The sequence below is a fragment of the Neovison vison genome, chromosome 5, assembly GCF_020171115.1.
Source record: "Neovison vison isolate M4711 chromosome 5, ASM_NN_V1, whole genome shotgun sequence".
Taxonomy (NCBI): Eukaryota; Metazoa; Chordata; class Mammalia; order Carnivora; family Mustelidae; genus Neogale; species Neogale vison.
Genome location: NC_058095.1, coordinates 114,375,123 through 114,397,845, shown reverse-complemented (window position 1 = coordinate 114,397,845; position 22,723 = coordinate 114,375,123). Strand labels below are relative to the sequence as shown.

The window sequence follows — 22,723 nt, the reverse complement described above, 5'->3', positions numbered from 1 at the left end:
TCCATTCTGCAACCAGCCAGGTATGGAAACTACTATCCCAAAGTACCATATTAATGCCCAGGCTCCCACCCAAATCAATTATGTCAGACTCTTGGGCACTGGGGCCTGAGGGATATACAAAGCTCTTCAGGAGATAAATGGAACCAGGGTTGAGAACCTGACATAATGCCTTCCTTATAAAAGCTACTATATATATTAGTTGAAGCAAAAACTTCTCTAAGCATTAGGAATACCTACTAAAAAGTTTCACACAGATGGATAAGTTAATTGGGAGGCATGGAGGTCTTTTCTGGTGCTTGAAACCAGAAATTTCTGAAGAGGACATACACACACACACACACAACTTACACCAGGCCAATCCTGAATTACTTATTTTTAAAATTACTGTGTGAAAATCTGGTACTAAAATGCCAAATAGCAAGTGAATTCCAATGTCTTTTATTAATTCAAATGTCACTGACGGGGAATTCTTAGTGTTTATGTTACCACTTATGTGCTAAGAAGCAATGGTTTGTTAATGGGCATTCCTCTCTGCAAATGTATATACTGATGTAGGACAACAATCTAGGATTACCAGAGGATTAATATTCCATTAATCCCATCACTTTTGCTACTTGGAAGTTAGAATGTGGGTAAGGAGAGCCTGAAGGGCAAAAGTGTGCGGGGCGCCTGGGTGGCTCAGTGGGTTAAAGCCTCTGCCTTCGGCTCAGGTCATGATCCCAGCGTCCTGGGATCGAGCCCCGCATCGGGCTCTCTGCTCTGCAGAGAGTCTGCTTCCTCCTCTCTCTGCCTGCCTCCCTGTCTGCTTGTGACCTCTCTCTCTCTGTCCAAAAAAAAAAAAAAAAAAAAAAGTATGAGAGCAGGACATCTTGCCTAAAAGAATAATTAATGGTTAAGTTTATATAATTCATTGTCCTGAAAGGCCACAAAGTCTTCCAAATTTTGTGTAGCATACCCACCAGCGAACAACACAAAAGCAGTTATTCCACTTTCTCTTCCCACCTTTCTCAAAGACCAACTTTACATTTTTTAGGATTTAAAATCCTATAATCTGTTTACTTAAAACAGTGACATTTTTTCATTTTGCTTAGCATGTACCTCCATATTTGAATAAATAATACCACACATTTATGAAGTACAAAATTCAGAAAGTATAAAAGTATATAGCAGACATAAATCTCTCTTCTACCCCTGTCCCCACATCCTATCAGTAACAATCATCATTACCAGCATGGGACTTTTGATCCCATAGGGTTTTAATAAAAGACTATAGGTTTTTAAATAAAAAAATCTCAAAGTCCCTTAATTTCCAGGGAATTATTTTATCTTTTAACCTAACCTCCTCTCAAAACAGGCATGATACAAACATTGGAGGGAAAAGCTGGGAGATAATCCTGAGTTTATGTATATCTCATTGATTCATTTGCAAACTGGCACGTCCAAATTTAGCTATAATCAGTCTACCTGCATGAAATTACTGCTTATTTACAAATAAGTGTGTTTCCCTATGCTATTAGATAGTCCCATTTGATCAAGAACAAATGCTACATTTTCTACAGAAAATGATGACTTTTGTGCAGAGGTATTATTATTTTTATTTTAAGAAATCTCTACACCCAACATGGGACTCGAATTCCCAATCCCGGAACCAAGAGTCACACGGTCTTCTCACTGAACCAGCCAGGTGCCCCACAGAGGTACCACACTGTGTAAGCCTTACCTGCAGTTTTCTAGTACTTTGTTGCTGACACTTGTCTTTCTCAATAATCTGCTGGTAGAGTCTAGCTCTCAACACACGCAAAGCTATTTCTTTATTTTTAATCTGTGATCGTTCTTGTTGGCATTCTACTACAAGCCCTGAAAAAGAACAAGGATCAGAGGTAAACTGAAGCTTCCAGAAGCCAGATTAAGACAGAACTGAGATGTCAATGATATCTCAATAAAACTGGGGAAAAAAAGATAGGCCTCAGGAAAATTTTAAAGGGGGAAAGGCTAATCAGGAAAAGATCACAAAGGATTAAAAACAACTCAGACTTAGCATACTTTAGAAACTATACCTGAACCATGCTGATAAAAGCAGTAGATGGCTATTTCGATTCTGAGATCTGAAGGAGATATTTCAGATGAGAAGAGGGGAAGCAGCTGCATCTACAGATGGTTACACATACTTTCATTTCCACAGCTCTGCCTCTCCCTCTCAGCTCATTCGGACAGACAGCCCAACACAGAGTCTCACCCCCACACAGAGCTGCTCCATTCTCTGTTTTAGTCAAGGAGAATTCAGCTTTGTTCCTTAACCACAAATTCGCACAGAGCTGATGTTTTAAAGATGACTTTCTAAAACCCAAGCGTCCGTCAACAGATGAATGGACAGGGGCGCGTGGGTGGCTCAGTCGGTGAAATGGCTCAGGTCATGATTCCAGGTGCACAGGGTGCCCCGCTCAGAGGGGAGCCTGCCTCACTTTCTCTCACTCTCTCTGCTCTATCTCAAATAAATAAAATCTTTTAAAAACTAGATGAATGGATAAAGAAGATATAGGGTGTGTGTGTGTATAGATATTTATAAATGCATATATTTAGGAGTTAAAATGGTGGAGGAGTAGGGGGGACCCTGAGCTTGCATCATCCCTTGAACACAGCTAGAAAAATATCCGATCATTCTGAGTGCCCAAGAAACTGATCTGAGGACTGAGAGCACAAAATGCACATTTACAGGTAGAAAAACAGCCACTTGACAGAAGGTAAGGGCTGTGGAGAGTTGATTTGGGAGAGAGAAAAGCTGGGGGTGCTGCAGAGGGGAGGAGGGAGCCCTGATCATGGGGAGAGGAGTGAGAGGAAAGAGCAAGAGAAGCAGCAGGCAGGGGACTGCACAAAAAAAACTATTGCCCAAAATCAGTGATTGGGAAAAGGAGAGGGGATGACTATTGCTAGTTTTTACAATCAGCAGAGCGTCAAGTCTGAAGTTTTAGAAGACTGTGCCATGGATGGGGCTGTGCCTGGGGGGGTTAGTGCTGCTCTGGTAGGAAGGGGCTGTGCCTGGGGTGGGGGGTTAGTGCTGCTCTGGTAAGGAAAGGAGGGTGGAGACCTGGGAGTGGGCAGAGTGGTCTGAGCGTCCCCTGGGTCACGTGGGTAGAAAGAACTCCTCTTTTTGGAGTGCATGTGGGAATGGTGGCAGAGCCTTTCTGGAGACAGAAGAAGTACTGTCAGCGATGTGTGTCCCTGTTCCCTAACAGGAACAGAGACACCGGCTGAGGGCAACAAGCCTTGGTGCTGGCTTTTAGCTGCACTTTACCATAAACCACCGTGCGGTGTGTGACTGCTTTTCTGGGACAAACCAGCACCAGCCAGCGAGGTGAGACCTTCCCCAAGAGGATCAGCATGGGTCTGTGCCATGTGGATCCCTAAAATCTGGAGTTCTGAAACAGAGCCGTGTGCCTGAGATAAAACACAGGAGTACTGTGCTGCCCAGTATGCAGACAGCTCAGACACAAATAGGGTGAAGGCAGGGATCTGACAGAAGCGGGGGACACAAGAGGGGTGATGGTTTGCTCATCAAGTGCTCATGAGCACTTCCTCAAGAGTGCTGGTGCGAACTCCCTGCTCCAGGAGAGAGAGCCTGGCACAGTGATTTTCTCTCCTGCCCGTTAGCGCTGACTCACTTCAGTGAGCAACACAGTGCCACCCAGTGGCGACTAAAGCAGCTTACACCATGCTCCCCCACCGCCTCACCCCCCTGCCAGTGCATCTCCACTAGGGCGAGTTGGACTGAGAATCAGCACAATAGGTCCCACTCCAGAAGACCAACATGGACCCCTTACAGGCACCAAGTCTATTCATCACATAGTGCTGCAAAGCTTCAGCTTTAGGGAAAACAGGATCTACCTTTTTTTAAAAAAGATTTATTTATTTAACAGAGTAATAGATATGAATAAAAAAATAAGACCCATCCATATGCTACCTATAAGAGAATCGTTTAATTTATTTATATATTTTTAAAAGATTTTATTTATTTATATAAAAAAGAGAGACAGTTAGTGAGTGAGAGACCACAAGCAGGGAGGAGGGGCAGAGGGAGAAGCAGACTCCCCTGCTGAGCAGGGAGCCTGGTGTGGGATGTGATCCTAAGACCCTGGGATAATGACCTGAACTGAAGGCAGATGCTTAACCAACTGAGCCACCCAGGTGCCCCCCCCTTTTTTAATGATTTTATTTACTTATTTGAGAGAGAGAATGAGTGAGAGAGAGAAGAAACTCATTTTAGACCTAAAGACACTTGCACATTGAAAGTGAGGGGATAGAGAACTATCTACCATGTTAATGGACATCAAAAGAAAGCCAGAGTACAAACTAAAGTTTAAACCAAAGACTGTAACAAAAGTTGAAGGAAGGCACTGTATCAACAAAGATGTCTATCCAACAAGAAGATCTAACAACTATAAATATTTATGCCCCCCACTTGGGAGTACCCAAATATAAATCAGTGAATAACAAACATAAAGAAACTCATTGATAATAATAAGTAATAGTAAGAGACATTTTAACACTCCACTCACGGCAATGGATATATCATCTAAGCAGAAGATCAACAAGGAAACAAGGGCTTTGAATGATTCAAATGACACACTGGACCAGATGGACTTAACAGATACATTCAGAACATTCCATCCTAAAGCAGCAGAATACACATTCTTTTTGAGTGCATATGGAACATTCTCCAAGACAGATCACACACTGGGTCATAAATCAGGCCTCAATCAGTACAAGAAGATTGAGATCATACCATGCATCGTTTCTGACCACAATGTTATGAAACTTGAAGTCAACGACAAGAAAAAATTTGGACCGACCACAAATACATGTAGGTTAAAGAACATCCTACCAAAGAATGAATGGATTAACCAGGAAATTAAAGAAGATATTTTAAAAAATACATGGAAGCAGGGGTGCCTTGGTGGCTTGGTCATCGAGCATCTGCCTTCGGCCCGGGTCATGATCCCAGGGTCCTGGGGTCGAGCGCTGCATTGGGCTCCCTGCTCAGTGGGAAGCCTGCTTCTCCCTCTCCCACTCCCCCTGACTATGTTCCCTCTCTCGCTGTGTCTCTCTCTGTCAAATAAGTAAATGAAATCTTTAAAAAAAAAAAATACATGGAAGCAAATGAAAATGAAAACATGACAGTCCCAAACCTTTGGAATACAGCAAAGAAGGTCCTAAGAGGGAAATATACTGCAATACAGGCCTGTCTCAAAAAGCAAGAAAAGTCTCAAATACACAACCTAACCTTACACCTGAAAGAGCTACAAAAGGAACAGCAAATAAAACCTAAAGCCGGCAGAAGAAAGGAAATAATAAAATTAGAGAATAATCAATATTGAAGCAAACAAACAAATAAACAAAAAAACAGCAGAACAGATGAAGGAAACTGGTTCTTTGAAGAGTTAATAAAATTGATAAGCCCCCACTTAGACTTAACAAAAAGAATAGAGAAAGATCCCAAATAAAATCTTGAATGAAAGAGGAGAGATCACAAACAGTATCACAGAAATACAAACAATAATAGGAGAATATTATGAAAAATTATATGCCAATGAACTGGGCAATCTGGAAGAAATGGACAAATTCCTAGAAACATATAAACTACCAAAACTGAAATAAGAGGAAATAGGATATTTGAACAGATCTATAACCAGTAACTAAACTGAATCAGTAATCAGAACAAGGGGTGCCTGGGTGGCTCAGTCAAGCGTCTGCCTTCAGCTCAGCTGTGATCCCAGCATCCTGGGATCGAGCCCGAAGGGGGCTCCCTGCTCAGTGGGGAGCCTGCCTCTCCCTCTCCTTCTGCCCTTCTCCTCACTCATGCTCTCTCTCTTTCTCTCTCACTCACTCTCAAACAAATAAAAATCTTAAAAAAAAAAAAAAAATCTCCCAAAAAACAAAGAGTCCAGGGACAGATGGCTTCCCAGGGGCTTTCTACGAGGCATTTAAAGAAGAATTAATACCTATTCTTCTGAAAGTGTTCCAAAAAATAGAAATGGAAGGAAAACTTTCAAACTCATTTTATGAGACCAGCACTAGCTTAATCCCAAAACTAGACAGAGTACCACAAAAAATGACAACTATAGGTCAATATCCCTGATGAACAAGGATGAAAATTCTCAACAAGATACTAGCAAATTGAATCCAACAGGACATTAAAAGGCTTATTCACCATGACCAAATGGGATTTATTCCTGGGCTGCAGGGGTGGGTAAATATCCACAAATCATCAATGTGATACACATTAATAAAAGAAAGGATAAGAACCATATGATCCCTTCAACAGATGCAGAAAAGAGGTACGTGACAAATACAGCATCCATTCTTGATAAAAAAACCCTCAACAAAGTAGGTATAGAAGGAACATATACCTCAAAATCGTAAAACCATATATGAAAGACCCACAGCTAGTATCATCCTCAATGGGGAAAAACTGAGAGGTTTTCATCTACGGTCAGAAACAAGACAAGGATGTCCACTCTCACCATTACTATTTAACATAGTACTGGAAATCTTAGCCACCACAATCAGACAACAAAAGGAAATAAAAGGTATCCAAACAGCAAGAAAGAAGTTAAACTTTTACTATTTGCAGACAATGTTATACTTTTATGTAGAAAACCTGAAAGACTATAAAAAATTTAGAACTGATACAGGAAAATTCAGCAAAGTCACAGGAATAAAAATCAATGCAGAGTTCGCTTCATTTCTATACACCAATAATGAAGCATCAGAAAAAGAAACCAAGGAAGATTTCAAAAGAAATCAAAAAGAAATTCACAACTGCACCCAAAACCATAAGATACTAGGAAGAAACCTAACCAAAGAGGTAAAAGATCTGTACTCAGAAAACTACAGAACACTTATGAAAGTAACTGAAAAGGACACAAAGAAATGGGAAAACATTCCATGCTCATGAATTGGAAGAACAAATATCGTTAAATGTCTGTGCTACCCAAAGCAACCCACATATTCAATGCAATCCCTATCAAAATAACACCAACATTTTTTACAGAACCAGAACAATCCTAAAATTTGTATGGAACCAGAAAAACCCTAAATAGCCAAAGCAGTCCTAAAAAGAATAGCAAAGCTGGAGGCATTATGATTCCAGACTTCAAGCTATATTACAAAGCTGTCATCATGAAGACAGTATGGTACTGGCACAAAATCCGACACACAGATCAGTGGAACAGTATATGTAACCCAGAAATGGACCCTCAACTCTGTGGTCAACTAATCTTCGACAAAGCAGGAAAGAACGTCCAATGGAAAAAAGACAGTCTCTTCAAATATGGTGCTGTGAATACTAACATGCAGAAGAATGAAACTGGACCACTTTATTACACCACACACAAAAACAACTTCAAAATGGATGAAAGACCTCAATGTGAGACAGAAAACCATCAACATCCTAGAGAAGAACATAGGCAGCATTCTCTTTGACCTCAGCCACAGCAACCTTTTTTTTTTTAAGATTATTTATTTATTTGTCAGAGAGAGAGAGAGAGAGAAAGAGAGCACATAAGCAGGCAGAGTGGCAGGCGGAAGCGGAGAGAAGCAGGCTCTCTACTGAGGAAGGAGCCCAATGCAGGACTCAATCCCAGGCCCCTTGGATCATGACCAGAGCCAAAGGCAGTGGCTCAAATGACTGAGCCACCCAGGAATCCTGTGCCACAGCAACTTCTTACAGACACATCTCCAAAGGCAAGGGAAACAAAAGCTTAAATGAACTACTGGGACTTCATCAAGATAAAAAGCTTCTGTATGGCAAAAGAAACAGTCAGCAGAACTAAAAGGCAGCCTATGGAATGGGAGAGGATATTTGCAAATGACATATCTGATAAAAGGTTAGTACCCCAAATCTATAAAGAACTTATCAAACTCAACACCCAAAAAACAAATAATCCAGTTAAGAAATGGGCAAAGGACGTGAACAGACATTTCTCCAAAGACATCCAGATGGCCAACAGACACATGAGAAGATGCTCCACATCACTCAGCATCAGGAAAATACTAATAAAAACCATTAGATACCACCTCACACCTGTGAGAATGGCTAAAATTAAACACAGGAAACAACAACGGCTAAAACTAATAACAGGATGTGAAGAAAGGGGAACCCTCTGACACTACTGGGAATGCAAGCTGGTGCAGCCACTCTGGAAAACAGTACCAAGGTTCTTCAAAAAATTAAAAAATGGAACTACCCTAACACCCAGCAATTACACTACTAGATACTTACCCACAGGATACAAAAATACAGTGTGGCAAGGGTTACATGCATCCAATGCTTACAGCAGCAATGTCCACAATAGGCAAACTATGGAAAGAACCCAGATGTCCATCGACCGATGAATGGATAAAGATGTGGCCTTGTGGCATATATGTATCTATCTATATCTACATCTTTATATATCTATATCCATAGATCTATGTAATGGAATATTATTATTCAGCCATCAAAAAGAATGAAATCTTGCCATTTGCAACAATATGGATGGATCTAGAGTATTATGCTAAGCAAAATAAGTCAGAGAAAAACAAACACCAGATGATTTCACTCGTGTGGAGTTTAAGACACAAAAGAGATGAACATACAGGAAGGGAAAAAAAAGAGAGGGATACAAAGCACAAGAAACTCTTAATGACAGAGAACAAACTGAGAGTTGATGAAGGGAAGGTGGGTCGGGGATGGCCCAAATGGGTGATGGGCATTTAGGAAGGCAATTGTGATGAGTGCTGAGTGTTGTATGTAAGTGATGAATCACTGAATTCTACACCTGAAACCAATATTATACAATATGTTAACTAGAATTTAAATACAAATTCGAAAAAGAAAAAAAGATATTTATATATATAATATATCCATAATGGCATATTACTCAGACATAAAAAAGAATTTTAAAAAAGAACAAAATCTTGCCATTTGCAACAACATGGATATAGAGGGCATAATGGTAGTGAAATGTCAGCTAAAGAAAGACAAATACCAATGATTTCATTCATATGTGGAATTTAAAAAACAAAACACACAAAGAAAAATGGAGACAACAAAACAGATCTTAAATATATAGAACAAAATGGGCCGTTACCAGAGGGAGGTAGATGATGGAAATTAAGAGTACATGGGGTGCCTGGGTGGCTCAGTGGGTTAAAGCCTCTGCCTTCGGCTCGGGTCATGGTCCCAGAGTCCTGGGATCGAGCCCGCATCGGGCTCTCTGCTCAGCGGGGAGCCTGCTTCCTCCTCTCTCTCTCTGCCTGCCTCTCTGCCTACTTGTAATCTCTGTCTGTCAAATAAATAAATAAAATCTTAAAAAAAAAAAAAGAGTACAGTTATTGTGACGAGCACTGAATAATGTATAAAATTGTTAAATTATTGCATACATATTATATATATGCTATATATTTGAAACTAACATAACACTGTAAGTTAACTGTAAGAATTAAAAAATTAATAAAGGGAAAAAAATAAAAATGACTTTATATAGTTGATCCTTGAACAACATAGGTTTGAACCACACAAATTCACTTATGCATTCTTTCTTTTTAAATTTTTTTTTTTTAAGATTGATTTTTATTTATTTGACAGAGAGAGATCACAAGTAGGCAGAGAGGCAGGCAGAGAGAGAGAGAGAGGAGGAAGCAGGCTCCCTGCTGAGCAGAGAGCCCGATGCGGGACTTGATCCCAGGACCCTGAGATCATGACCTGAGCCGAAGGCAGTGGCTTAACCCACTGAGCCACCCAGGCGCCCCATGCATTCTTTCTTTTTAAATATAGTATTATAAATGTATTTTTCCTTCCTTTTTATTTTCTTAATAACATTTTCTTTTCTCTGGCCTAATTTATTGTAAGAATGCAGTATATAGGGGCGCCTGGGTGGCTCAGTTGGTTAAGTGCCTGCCTTTGGCTCAGTTCATGATCCCAGTGTCCTGGGATCAAGTCCTGCATTGGGCTCCTTGCTCAGCGGGGAGCCTGCTTCTCTCTCTGCCTGTGTCTCTCTCTTTCTAACAAATAAAAAAAATACTAATGAATACTGTTTTTCTGAAAATAAATAAATTGGGAAAAAAATACTAAAAAAAAATCTTTAAAAAAAAAGAATGTAGTATATGATACATACAGCACAAAACCCGTGTTAATCACTATTTGTGATACTGGTAAGTCTTCCTTCTGGTCAACAGAAGGCTACTAGTAGTTAAGTTTTGAGGTAATCAAAAGTTGTGTGTGTATTTTGGACTGCAAGGGGTTGAGTGGGTTAGTATCCCTAATTTCCATGTTGTTCAAGGGTCAATATATAGATGTTATATATAGAAACCAAAGAAGAAACTAAACTCTTTACAAGGAAGAGTTTAGAGCAAATATTTCTTAGTTGTCCTGGCTCTAAATTCAGCTAATCCCACATCTAATCATACATGTTTTCATTAGCCAACTTCTGGATTTGGGTGGATTTTGCCAATGGAGCCCAGTTACTAGCCCAAATCTCGACCTGAACAGTGACCCTTAAGACTTCAGGCTGTGCTGTGCTTAACTTTGCAGCTACCAGTCTGAAGGCCTGTGTCCAATCCCATTCTCAGGTACATTAGAAGTGAAAGTATTTTTCTTTCTGAACCACAGAACCCAAAAACCATATTAGCTAGGCCAGCTGAACTGAACTGAAAGACTGGCAATTCTTTGGGTGGAGATTTTTAAAATTCCTATAAAATTCTACTGTCCCTAAACAAGACAAAATTCTCCTCTCCCAATTGCGTTTTCCCCTATTTAAATAAGCTACAACATACACCTGCTAACACTTTCAGTAGGAACACCCAGGTTTCACCTCTATTTGTTTATTCTTTGTTTTTAAAATTTTGGTATCTTTTTATTTTAACCCTCCAGGATATAATTAGTGATGTTTTACACAGATCATTATTATTAACATATAACATATTATTAGTTTCAGGGGTACAGTTCTGTGATTCGTGAGTCTGTTACTTTGTTTGTTTTTTTAAGATTTTATTTATTTATCTGACAGAGAGAGAGATCAAAAGTAGGCGGAGTGGCAGGCAGAAAGAGAGGGGAAGCAGGGTCCCCACTGAGCAGAGAGCCCGATGTGGGTCCCGATCCCAGGACCCTGGGATCATGACCTGAGCCAAAGGCAGAGGCTTTAACCCACTGAGGCACCCAAGTGCCCCTGTTAGTTTGTTCTTGACTGCTTTACTGCAGTCACGAGTTTGGGCTGGGGCACCGACTTGCTTTCGTCTTCAGGCATTCGCCTGGAGCTGTCTGGGATCTGCTCTTCTTTTTTCACCACCCAAAAGGATAGGAAAATAGTCATTTCAAGATATTCATAAGCTTTCCTTCAAATTCCTCCTCATCTCAGCTGACCGGCAGTAAGCTTTGCTTACACATCAGCACTATTCCTATCCAGAGGCTCAGGTCAGAATTTTTAGCCTACAACTCTTACTTACCAGCTCAGTAATTCCCAAGGGAATCACCTGATCATGTATTTTACTACACTTTCTGTAGAGGAGTAGTTAATCATAAGTACTCCCTCAGGAATAGAGGATTAGGGTAGAGGGAGGTAAGTTGAATAACAGAAGAGCTGTTAAAGATGCTGGAGTTGTTAAAAAAAACTGTAAAAGGCCTTTGAAAAAAACAAAAAACCATCAAAAAACTCTTGTGTTGTTTCAATACTCTACAGGAGATTCCAAAACTCCAGGCAGCAGTAGTACTAAGTGGGTATCTAATATATATTTGTTAAATAACTACATTTATTATTTAAAATATTTTCAATTATAAGTGAGAACAAATACACCATATTTTATTCTAAACAGCCCACTTAAAAAAATGAACATCTCTGAACTTGAGATGCATCACACTCATTGGCATATGATAGTTTAATTGGCAGTGTTATTTATATTTCTTCATAGTAACAAAATAGTGATATATCTTTCAGTTGATGAGTTCTTAGGTTAGATGAAATAAATTATACATAACCAAAGGTTAAATAAAAATCCTATAATCTTAAAAATACAAAATGAAGTAAAAAATTAAATCTGATTTGGAAGAACTAAGTATTATCCATAATCTATGATGATGAAGGGATACATCATAACATACATCTTACACTAAGAATTACAGAGGCCCACTTTCACTAACTGGTAAGAAACTAAAAAGCTTGCTTTAAAGCACAAAATATTAATGTCTTCATCTTGATTTGATAAATTCTACCAAAAAAAAATTAACTTTTCCCTGAACAATCATTTAACCATACCCCTATGGTACCATTCTTCCAACGGCTGAAAAATGAAATTCTGTAAAAGCAGTAGGTTAGAAAACAATACGAGTCTTCAAAAGTCCATGTGCAAGAGGGAAACAGAAGAATGACCTACAGCTCTCACTTTCAAGTCTAGCATGGACATAGTTCCCATTCTAAGGGTTGTGGAGTGGCCAGAATAGAAGACAGACTGAGTTTTCTTTGCAACAGATGCTGAAATCATAGTAAGCTTCCAAGCATACCATTGACTCAAGAAATCACTTGATCATAACAACATGAACTCAGAAAAGTCAGCAGGCCTTGTGATACACTGCTAAAGGGGAGGCTCAAGGGTAAGCCATAAGGCCTCTTTTAAATCAAAGAACTAGATCTAAGTGGCTAAAATCTAATTTGGCCCAAGGTAAACTTGGAAACAAAAACATCGGTCACTTTTTGTCAAGTCAGTAATTTTTGGCTGCACAAGGATATATGTTTTAAAATATTCTGATTCATTTTTGTCAGAATTTTTATTACATTTACCTGACTTTTTCTCATTTTAATTTTTATTTCAGCTTCAGCTCATTATTATTATTCTGGACAGTTTATAATATAGAACACTATCACACTATCCCGCAATACAAGGTTGAAGTAAACACAATGAGTATCTAAAAGTTTGTGGATTTCTTAGGTAAATTATGGTAAGTTACAAAAATTATCACCTCATTTTGGTAAAAAAAGGATATGGTTTTTTTTGTTTTTTTTTTAAAGATTTTATTTATTTATTTGACAGAGAGAGACCACAAGTAGACAGAGAGGCAGGTAGAGAGAGAGAGAGAGAGAGAGAGGGAAGCAGGCTCCCCGCTGAGCAGACAGCCCAACGCGGGACTCGATCCCAGGACCCCGAGATCATGACCTGAGCCAAAGGCAGCGGCTTAACCCACTGAGCCACCCAGGCGCCCCAAAAAGGATATGTTTCTATATGCATAAAAAAGAATTCAAAAGGATATACACCAAAGAAATATACCAAACAGTGGTTATTGGGAATGGTTATAGATGTTTTCTGTTTTTTTGCTTATGTATATATTCTCAGTTTTTACAGTTTCTTATGGAATAAAAATCAACTTGAGAGAGATTATAAAATTATGCTCTTGCTGGATATTTAGGTTACATTAACTTCTGCTATTATAAAAGTACAAGCAAAAACAATAGGCTGAAAATGAATTTAAAATTTAAAGGTGACATCTGATCTCAAGATGGCCTCCTCTTTCTTTTAAAAAATCCCACTAAAACAACAAGAACAAGAAATGGAAATACAAAATAGAAACAGGTGATGCACATAGCCATAAGCACAATATATAAAGGCAGAAAGGATATGGAAGAATGCTAAGTGACTCAGCAGTGGGGAGAAAGGTGAAACATAACTCCCTCTAGTGGGAGAGCTGGCAAGAAACAAGCCTCTTTGCCGTGCGGAGTACCAGAAGGGCTCAGGAATTGAGGTATCAGGTACTTCAAAAGCTAGGGACTAAAAACAGAAAGTCTTAAAGTAGATCTTTAAGTCCCCTCCCTTGCTCTGTAGGAGGTGGAAGGTACAGTCTTTAGAGAATTAAATAAGGGAAGTCTGCTTTGGGACTTGGTACAAAGGAGAATAAATATGAGACATGGTACTGAAAGTAAGAGGATTTAGTTTGCTTATTGAATGGTGAGACCTTGACCTTACTCTTAAATGTATCTTGGAGGATCCTACTAAGGAGAAAACAAACTTCCCAAGTGAAAAGTTGTATAAACACTGACATTTGGGAATCCCTAATAAAAAAGCTAATTAATAATCTAACTGTCCCACAGTGAAACTTACTAGTGGGGAAGTGACACCCAAACACTCAAGAGTTTTTATGTATAAACGAAGACAACAAAGAATTCCCAGACCTTTCTAAGCAGAAAGTAAGAGCGAAACAGAAAAATTAAACTTGAAGGAAAGAGAGATATTGCAGGTAGCAGAAAAAATTTTCAGGGAAATTAAAATTAATATATATTTGAATAAAAAAGGAAAAATGCATCAATAATAATAAAAGGATGCTATAAAAATGGGACAATTCTGAGAATAAAAGAGCTTGTGAAAATTTTAAAAAAGAACAAAAAATTTTTAAAATTCAGTAAAAGTGTTGGGGAAAAAACCTAAAACACAAAGTGGTAGACAATGTGAAAGGAAAAAAAAAAAAAGAATACAAACAATAAATCCAAGATGTCTAACTTCTGACTCAAAGAAATTCCAGGAAGAAAAAGAAAACAGTAAATAAGAAATTATTGAAGAAAATACTTCAGATACAAATACAATGAATGACAGGGACACGTGGGTGGCTCAGTCAGTTCAATGTCCAACTCTTGATCTCAGTTCAGGGTCATGAGTTTAAGCCCTGTGTTGGGCTCCACGAGCCTACTCACATGAAACAAACAAACAAACAACAACAAAAAAAGGAAGAAATAATGAATGATGAAAGTCTTAAATGTTCTACGTGGAAACGATTTCCAATCAAGTATTCATGGTCAGCGGAGTATGAGCTTAGAATAAAGCTGTTTTCAGAATATGTACATGCATCTTTTCTCAGGAAACCACCTGAAAAAGGACTTCACTAAAATGAAGGGGTACACTAAGAGAGATGAGACAGGATCCAAGATCCAGGAGGATCCAACACACAGTAGGGTTGAAGAGAATTCCCTGTTGGTGTTCAGAACCACCTCTGTGGGGGAGAGGAGTCAAGATGGCAGAGAAGTAGCAGGCTGAGACTACTTCAGCTAGCAGGAGATCAGCTAGAGAGCTTATCTAAAGATTGCAAACACCTGCAGAACCACCTCTGTGTTGTAGCCGTGGCGAGCAACCGTTCTAGAGAGCTCTGCCAGAGGTGTTTCTACCATGCGTTAGCCCTCTAGAAAATCTGGTTAATTTCATTCTACAGAGTTTTTAGAAGATCAAAGAAGACTCAGAGTCAAAGAGAAGCAACTAGAAAAGCAATGAAGTAATCATTAACTCTATGAAATGAAATCACAGTATGTCTCCCCTGCTATCAGAAAGTAGAACAATCCTAGGATATCTTTCATAGGCCGACATGTTGTCAAGTGAAGAGCACTTACCATTAAGTTATATAGAGAATTTTTTGTGCATTCCAACACCCCCCCCCGCAAAATCTGTTATTAAAACACATCTTGCTAATGGACGTGCAAAATAAATTGAGAAAATAAACTGAGATACACAGATGCTCACAGAGTTCATAGCTGTGGTAGCCTGATGCTGAGATGCTGAATATAGTTCTGGGCAAGGAGCTGGCGGGGGCTGCTCTCGCCGCCCAGAGTGTGCAAATCTTCTACAACTGTTAGCTGCAAAAAAATACTGAACACTATTTCTGCTTTTCACCTTGTTTTGTAAAAATGAAAATCTTTTTTAGATTTCTTTTGGTTGGTGAGAACAGGTAGAACGTAGGTCTTTCATAAAAGTAAAGCAGCTTCATGTGAATTTTTGAAAAGCAGGGAGATACCTGTATGCTTCTTGGCTCGGCACTGAACACTATATACTTGTTCTTTACATGAAAGTAGTGAACATTAATTTTGCCAAAATATAAATATTTTAGGAAGAGGAAAATAGGCTATTATGAGAGCCTAATCTTTATCTACTACATTAAGAAGTCAATATGTACGTAATCTTACATCTAATCTATCAGAAGAGCACCATCTGCCTACTATTTAGAATGACGTAATTACCAGGAAAAAGTAACTAAGAGTTTTAAACTGGTTGCCTGCGGTTAATGGGACGTTAGGGTCAAGGCAGGAGGGAGGGGGAGAAAAAAGACATGTTAGGAGCTGCTGGTTTTTGTTAAAGGATTTTCCCACTGGCCTTTAAAACCATTTAACATATAACATAAAAATTAATTTTAAAAAGGAAATTTTAAAAGCTTGAAATTGAAAGAAGTAAAGTGATAGAAGTGGAGAGAAGTAAAAAATCACAGAAATATTTAAAATCACAGTAAGGGCTGCAAAACTACTTCACAGTATACCAAAATTACCAATATTCAAAATAACAGCATTAAGGCAACACAGACTAGCGGAGGTAGTGGTCAGTCTAGAACAAGAGGATGACAAAAGCTCCATTGCAGGGGCATGTCCAGGACCGCTTTTGTGGGTTTTTTCAGGCTGGGACACTTCTGGTTGCTCATCGCCATCTGGTACACCTGGGCAGCTTCTTGGAATAGGAACACTCAGTGTCTGCATCCTTTACAAGAGGTGCCTTTTCCAAACAAAAGTGGGATATGAACACTGGGGACCTAAAACCCATGACCCAGTGTCACCTTTAAAGGGTTTGTGCAAGAAACAAGACACTAACACAAAACTATTTTCTTCTCAATGATGAGTAGTTTTGTAAGACATAAAAACAGTTCAAAAGTACAAAAGCAAACAGACTTGATTACCTGTGGGGATATGGACAAGTCTGACAGCACTATCTGTTGTATTAACATGCTGTCCTCCTGCTCCTTTGGCTCGAAATGTATCTATCCGCAAATCCTTCGGGTCCACCTTCACATCTACCTAGAACAAAAGGGAATACGGAAGTCAATTCTACACTCAACAAACACTTAGCTTTTTTTAAAAATATTTTTAAAATTTATTTGTCAGAGAGAGAGAGAGATGGCACACAAGCAGGGGTGCAGCAGGTAGAGGGAGAAGCAGACCCCCTGCCAAGCAGGGGACCCAACGTGGGGTTCGATCCCAGGACCCTAAGATCATGACCTGAGCCAAAGGCAGACACTTAACTGACTGAACCACCCAGGCGTCCCAACAAATACTTTAATACTAAATTTATCTCAAGATTCTTCAAATAAACTGTGCTGTTGTTCGAAATCACAGCCATTAGACTAAAAAATTGCGTATAACAATGAAAGAACCATAAACTCCCTATATTTGACACTGACTTTTGATGCCATGAGATCACTGAGTTTATGCAAACTTTCAAGTTTCAGCATCCATCATCACACAAAGCCACAGGATAGAAAACATACTCTCTCTCCCTATATACATACATATATGTACGTACATATGTGTGTATGTAAGTGTGATCTTCATTATTCCCTGATTCTGTATTTGCAAATTCTCCTACTTCATTTGTTCCCCCAAATCAATTACTACAGCATTTTCAAAGTCGCGAGAGAACTTCTGCAGGGCAACAAAAAATCCAAGCTGTCCTATACAGGCACATTCCCAACTGATGCCCAACAAAGTGACAGTTTGCTTTCTTTTTTCAGTCTGACCAGAGAATGAAGACAGGAGGGGGCAGAGAAGATAATACAAGAAGCTCTGGGTCTCAGGTCAGTTGGACAGGGTGTGAACCCCAATTCTGGCATCTATCTGGTAGTGAAGTGGCCTCAGGCAAGTCACCTAACACTTCTGAACCTCATTTTCTCTTTGTAAAATAAAGAAAATAGAATCTATTCTAAGTAACCAGGTGGGTTACTTTCCTCGGTTTTAAAATTTCATTTATGTATTGGGGCACCTGGGTGGCTCAGTGGGTTAAGCCACTGCCTTCGGCTCAGGTCACGATCCCAGGGTCCTGGGATCGAGCCCCGCATCGGGCTCTCTGCTCAGCGGGGAGCCTGCTTCCCCCTCTCTCTCTGCCTGCCTCTCTGCCCACTTGTGATCTCTCTCTCTCTCTGTTCAATAAATAAATGAAATCTTTAAAAAAAAAAAATTTCATTTATGTATTTATTTTATTATAATCTTTTAAGATTATAATCAACGTAGACACATAGATATAGAAATCTATATATATGTATATAAACATATGTACACCTGCATGTGCACACATGTGCGCGCACACACGCGCGCACACACACACACACACACACACACACAATTTTCCCCAGGGGAAATGATGGTTCAGTATTTGCTAAATCAGCATTTGCTGAGACTTTACAGAACATAACCACCGTGAACAATGAGAACCAACTGTGTGTGTGCAGTGATTAGTGGACTGAATGGAGGCATCCAAAAAGATATGTTCACATTCTAACACTAGACCCTTACTTGGAAAAAGAGTTTTTGCAGCTGTAATTGAGTTCAAATGAGATCATCCTGGGTTATTCAGACAGGTCCTAAATCCAATGAGAAGTGCCCTCAGACAGGTAAGGAGAAAGGATGAGAGGAACATGTGCATTCAGAGTTATATAGCTTCAAGCCAATGGACACCTGGAGATACCAGAAACTGGGGAAGGCAAGGGAGCATCCCTCCCCCACCCAGAAGCTTTGGAGGGAGCACAGTCCTGGAGATACCTTGAGTTTACACTCCTGGCCTCTAGAACTGTTAAACAATAGATTTTTATTGTTTTAAGCCCCTATTTGTTACACACACACACACACAGAAAAACAGTACAAAATATGCTGTTTTTCATGAGAGAACTAACATCTTATTTCACATTTACCATTTATTTGTATGAATGACAGCAAGTGTGACAATTTGTAAAGCACAGTAGTAACGGGGTCAATTTTACAATCTACTATACAGCGTGGTTATTCTTTTGTTTCCTCTAAAATGAATACTCTACTGTGGGGAAAAAAAAGTATTCAGCTTTTTAAAAATATGCCAGTATTTAAGGCTACCTTAAAATGTCAATAAACACTAAAGAGATGAACAGCAATTTTCCATTTTTTGTGGTTATAGTATATTAAGTAGTTATATGGCAAATATACATATATTATATGTCATATTCTCCCAAGTGTTACAGAAACTACCTAATGACTGTTGGGAAATTCTGAACAAAGAACCAGTGACTTAATAATATACAAAGAATTTTAAATGTCAATTAAGAGAATAAGACTTTGCTCTTTTATGAAAAGCAAACTCCACCACATGGGTTTAATTTCCAAGAATGTGAAAAGAATAAGGGGATGGGTGAGAACAGTGGAAGGAATAAGGAGTTAAGAAAGACAAGTTAAGGGGCACCTGGGTGGCTCAGTGGGTTAAAGCCTCTGCCTTCAGCTCAGGTCATGATCCCAGGGTTCTGGGATCGAGCCCCGCATCGGGCTCTCTGCTCAACGGGGAGCCTGCTTCCTCCTCTGTCTCTCTGCCTGCCTCTCCGCCTACTTGTGACTTCTGTCTGTCAAATAAATAAATAAAATTAAAAAAAAAAAAAAGAATTTAAAAATAAATTAAAAAAAGAAAGATAACTTAAGGGGCACCTGGGTGGCTCAGTGGGTTAAAGCCTCTGCCTTTGGCTCAGGTGATGATCTCAGGGTCCTGGGATTGAGCCCCGCATCAGGTGCTCTGCTCAGCGGGGAGCCTGCTTCCCCCGCACTGCCCCCATCTGCCTGCCTCTCTGCCTACTTGTGATCTCTGTCAAATAAATTTAAAAAAAAAAAATCTTTAAAAAAAAAGAAAGACAACTTAATAGTTTTGATTTCTGAGAGACATAAACGCTTCCATACAACAAAAATTAAACGCCTGGGTGGCTCAGTTGGTTAAGCAGCTGCCTTCGGCTCAGGTCATGATCCCAGAGTCCTGGGATCGAGTCCCACCCACATCGGGCTCCTTGCTCGGCAGGGAGCCTGCTTCTCCCTCTGTCTCTGCCTGCCTCTCTGTCTGCCTGTGCTCGCTCTCTCTCCCTCTCTCTCTGACAAATAAATAAATAAAATCTTTTAAAAAAATTAAATTAGATAAAAGAGGAAGGAAAAATCAAATCCTAATATTCAAAATATTTACCATATTTACCATAATAATATCATACCCAAACAGAAACACATTATTTCTGATGGTCTTTGAACACTGCGTTCTGACTATGCTTTCTTGGTGGACTATATTCTAAGGACAGAAATCTTAAACATTGCTCAGTAGTTTACGAAGTAATTTTTTAGGTTTTTATATATGCTATATAATAAGAAAAAAAGTAAACATATTAAGTGATTAAGAAATAAGTGGGAAGAGATATAAATACAAGATGGCAAGGGGGAAAAACTCCCTGTAATGTTAAATTTGAGTTGGTAATAATAACTTGAACTGGTGTTAAACTCCTATGTATCTCCTAGCTCTGTCCACTGTGAAATCTAAACATAAGCAGACTTTAGTAATAATGAGCATACCTAGTACCTAGACCTTGATTTCTGGGTACATTTCTCACCAAAAAAATGAGATCTGACTCCCAAGTCTGAGGGCAGAAAGGCAGAAGGTGGGCTTAGGATATCTAATGATACCAGAAAGCAAGGGTATGCTTAAAAATTGATGGGGTCATTGCAAAAGGGACTCCCCTAAAAAGGTTACTACTGGCCAAATCAGGGACAAGTTTGAACATCAAAAACCATAGTAATTATAACTCACACAATTTAAAAAACAAATATTTAAGTCTATAATGAAGTCAACAGATGAAATAATATTGAGTTTATGATGAGGTAAAATAAGAGAAAGCAAGCAAGAAGGAAGGAGAGAAGGTAGTAGGGAGGAAAGTTGTTGACAGAAAAGAATGCAAGGTAACAAATACAGAAGAAATGACAGAGTTACAAAATTGCCATCTTCCACTCCAAATGAAATAACTGATTCAGGCAAAAAAGATCACTAATGGATGTTACGATTGTGGAAGAAAAGTTATTGGAAATAGGCTATTATGTATCGCAGGCATTACTCAGTAACTGTGAAGAGAAAAAAATACACTTTTACAATGGAGCTGGTTTTGTGATCATCTTCACTGAAAATCAGACAATTTCAGATTATGTGCCTTCTGATAAGACGCAACATGAATACACACCTGTAAAGTATTCCCGCTCAAAACCTGTGACCTGAATGCAATGGGATAAAAGGACAAGTTGAAGAGTACCAAGAGGAATTAAACAGATCCAGACACCCTACAAGATGAAGGTGGGACACCCTACAAGATGAAGGCTCCAGACTCTTTAAAAAAATAACGGCATTTAAAAAAAAAAGTTGAGGGCGTTGGATGGCTCTGTCGGTTGACTGTCCGACTCTTGATTTTGGCTCAGGTCATGATCTCAGGGTCATGGGAGTGAGCCCCGCACAGAGCTCCATGCTCAGTGGGGAGTCTGAGTTCTAAAAGCTACTCTAGTAAATTACTGAACCCAAAGAAGGGGTTGTGGGAACCTCTCAATTCACAGTGACTTGGTGGAAAGCACAGGTGACAAGGTGGACTTGTGACCGGCCTCTGAAGTAGGAGGGAATAAAGTGTTGTGAGCTCTTAGCTATTCCCCAGTAGACGCTGTCAGAACTGAATTGGCTTGTAGGATACCTAACTTGGTGTCCACACAGAATTGAAGAAATTGCCTGGTGAGAGAAAAAACTTGACACACTTATATTGGAGAAGTATTCTGTGAGGAGACATGCATAGGAGTTTTTCATAGAAATATTATAGACTTGTGTTTGATTTTCATAGCTAATGGTATTTTTTCTAATAACTTAACCAATTTTATTATTGATGTTATACAAAGATCTCCAATCTATTGGTTCCTGGGGACAAGTGGATAACCCTTAGTGTCTCATTTAATCCTACAGAAGAATTATGGGGTTGGGGCGCCTGGGTGGCTTAGCTGGTTAAGTGTCCAATTCCTCATTTCAGCTCAGGTCATGATCTCAGCAACGTGAGATCGAGCCTCGAGTTGGGTTCTGCGCTGGGCATAGAGCCAACTTAAGATTCTCTCTCCCTCTCCGTCTTTCCCCCACCCCAAAAAAGAAAAATTATGGGGTTGAGCTATTATACCTAATTCACTTATTTATTTATTTCTTAAATTTTTAAGTTCCAGTTAAGATACAGTGTAATATTAGTTTCAGAATTTTGGGACTCATCACTTACACATGTTACCCAGTGCTCATCACATAAGTGCCCTCCCTAGTGCTCATCACCCACTTAGCCCACGCTAAGTAGCCCACCTACTTCCCCTCCAACAACCCTCAGTTTGGTTCTCTATAGTTAATAGCCTCTTTTACAGTTTGCCCTCTCTTTCTTCCTATGTTTATGTTTTGTTTCTTAAATTCCACATATAAGTGAAATCACATGGTATTTGTCTTTCTCTGACTGACATATTTCGCTTAGCATAATTCACTCTAGCTCCATTCACGTTGCTGCAAATGGCAAGATTTCATTCTTTTTGATGGCTGAATAATATTCCATTGAGTATATGCACCACAACTTCATCCGTACATCTTCTCCTAAGAACATGTCCTATTCTTAGGAGATGTTAAGTTGAAGATTTGAGGGATGAAGTCTCACAGTGACTGCTATATTCTTCATAGTTATTTTTTAAAAAGTATACATACACACACGTATAGGAATCTAGCAAATGTGGCAAAATATAAATAGGTGTTGACTCCAGGTGAAGGTTATATAAGTTTTTAGAATGGCATTCTTCCAATTTTCTCTATGTTTAAAATTAAATTTTAAAAAGTTAGGAAAAAAGATAGAGGCAATATGGCTGGCTTC

The 22,723-nt window shown here is 39.2% G+C and overlaps 1 protein-coding gene across 3 annotated transcripts in view; it reads right to left on the bottom strand.

Moving 5' to 3' along the window:
- Nucleotides 1-22,723, bottom strand: part of MTRF1 (mitochondrial translation release factor 1) — a 49,983-nt gene that overhangs the window by 7,233 nt on the left and 20,027 nt on the right. For all 3 annotated transcript variants that reach the window (XM_044249826.1, XM_044249823.1, XM_044249825.1), the window contains exons 7-8: nt 16,724-16,841; nt 1,721-1,857 (exon numbers count right to left, since the gene is read on the bottom strand). In XM_044249826.1, the coding sequence (XP_044105761.1) occupies nt 1,721-1,857; nt 16,724-16,841 (255 nt within the window). The remainder of the gene's footprint in view (nt 1-1,720; nt 1,858-16,723; nt 16,842-22,723) is intronic.